This window comes from Echinops telfairi, unplaced genomic scaffold, assembly GCF_000313985.2.
Source record: "Echinops telfairi isolate 266 unplaced genomic scaffold, ASM31398v2 ScPeMD7_7469;HRSCAF=8507_1, whole genome shotgun sequence".
Lineage (NCBI taxonomy): Eukaryota > Metazoa > Chordata > Mammalia > Afrosoricida > Tenrecidae > Echinops > Echinops telfairi.
Window position 1 is genome coordinate 116619143 of NW_022111373.1, and position 1342 is coordinate 116620484.

Genomic DNA, 1342 nt, shown 5'->3' on the forward strand with positions numbered 1-1342 from the left:
ATATATATATATTATGTAAAGTAAAGGCTCACACCATTGTACAAGCAGGCAAGTTCCAAGTTTCTGGGTCTTCTTAGAACTTCTTGTCAATTCCTGACAAGGACAGATTACCCAATAAGCAAGGTAAGAATGAGTTTACTTGTGCTAATTTACTAATCTTTAGTGAATAATTCCACGTCTGATTAGGAAATAAACACAAGTAATCCTATGCTTCATAAACCCATGTGAAATTGTTCACCATAGATTAGTAAGTAAGCACAAGTCAGCCCATGCTTACCTTGTTTATTGGATAAAGTACTTTTGCTATAACTCATAGGTCTCCATGAATCAGAATCAATTCAGTGGGTTCAATTTTATTTTGTTTCATTTCATTTTGCTTTGCTTTTGCTTCAAGAGCCAGTGTTTGTATTAGTAAAGGGACATGTCTGCTAGCAGTATTGCTAACTCTGCTATCTTGTTATTCCAGGAAGGTCAACGCAGTAGCCCAAAAGCAGCTTGGCCGCTTGTGGCACACAAGTGCTATCTTCTATCATCCCCCGATACATGAATACACAGAGAAGCTCTCTGCACTTCTTCCTGAGCCTCTTAAGGTATGCTACCCCCAGCTCAAAGGAATAGTAGTCTCATGATCTCAGGTGTCAAGGGAATACAATCAGGGAATTTGGTCTAAACAATGGATTACTGGACCAGTATCCATATCTGAAAGCAATCAAGTGAAAGAAAAGAATGTGTGGACAACATTTTTTAGACCGATGTTAACATGCATCATCTCTGAGCCTCTGCTTCCCCTAGGCTACTCTCACTTTCTTTGCACTTTCCAGAAAATTCAGCCTTCTTGAGTCTCTGATATACATTCCCCAAGAGTTTTCCATTTCTGCCCTACAGCACTTATGAAAAGGCATTGCATTTGTCTTTTACAAAGGATGGGGCCATTTTATTTAAAATTAATAACTCGTCCAGTTCCTTTGGTCTGATGAACATAGATATTTTCATAGAATGAGATATTTTTGTGCCTCTGAAAGGACTGTGTTGAGCCTGGATTGAGATGTTAAAACCTTGAAAGGAAGTGGTGTTAACGAACCCAGGGACAAGGGAACAACAAGTGACCAAATTGGTGGTGAGGTGGTTGTGGGAGGACTGGTAGAGCATGATCAAGGGTAATGTAACCAAGAGGAATTGCTGAAACTCTGGTGGGGACTGAACATGATAGTGGGGCAGGAGGAAAGTCAAGGGAAATAGAGGAAAGAGTTGGGAGGCAAAGGGCATTTATAGAGGTCTAGATAAAGACATGTACATATGCAAATATATTTATATATGAGGATGGGGAAATAGATCTATGTGC

General features: G+C 39.6%; 1 protein-coding gene across 1 annotated transcript in view; it reads left to right on the forward strand.

Moving 5' to 3' along the window:
* The window catches only part of AGXT2 (alanine--glyoxylate aminotransferase 2), a 65436-nt gene that overhangs the window by 17768 nt on the left and 46326 nt on the right, over positions 1-1342 (forward strand). Inside the window, exon 4 of the mRNA XM_045285260.1 lies at positions 467-590. Coding sequence (XP_045141195.1) covers positions 467-590 — 124 coding nt within the window. The remainder of the gene's footprint in view (positions 1-466; positions 591-1342) is intronic.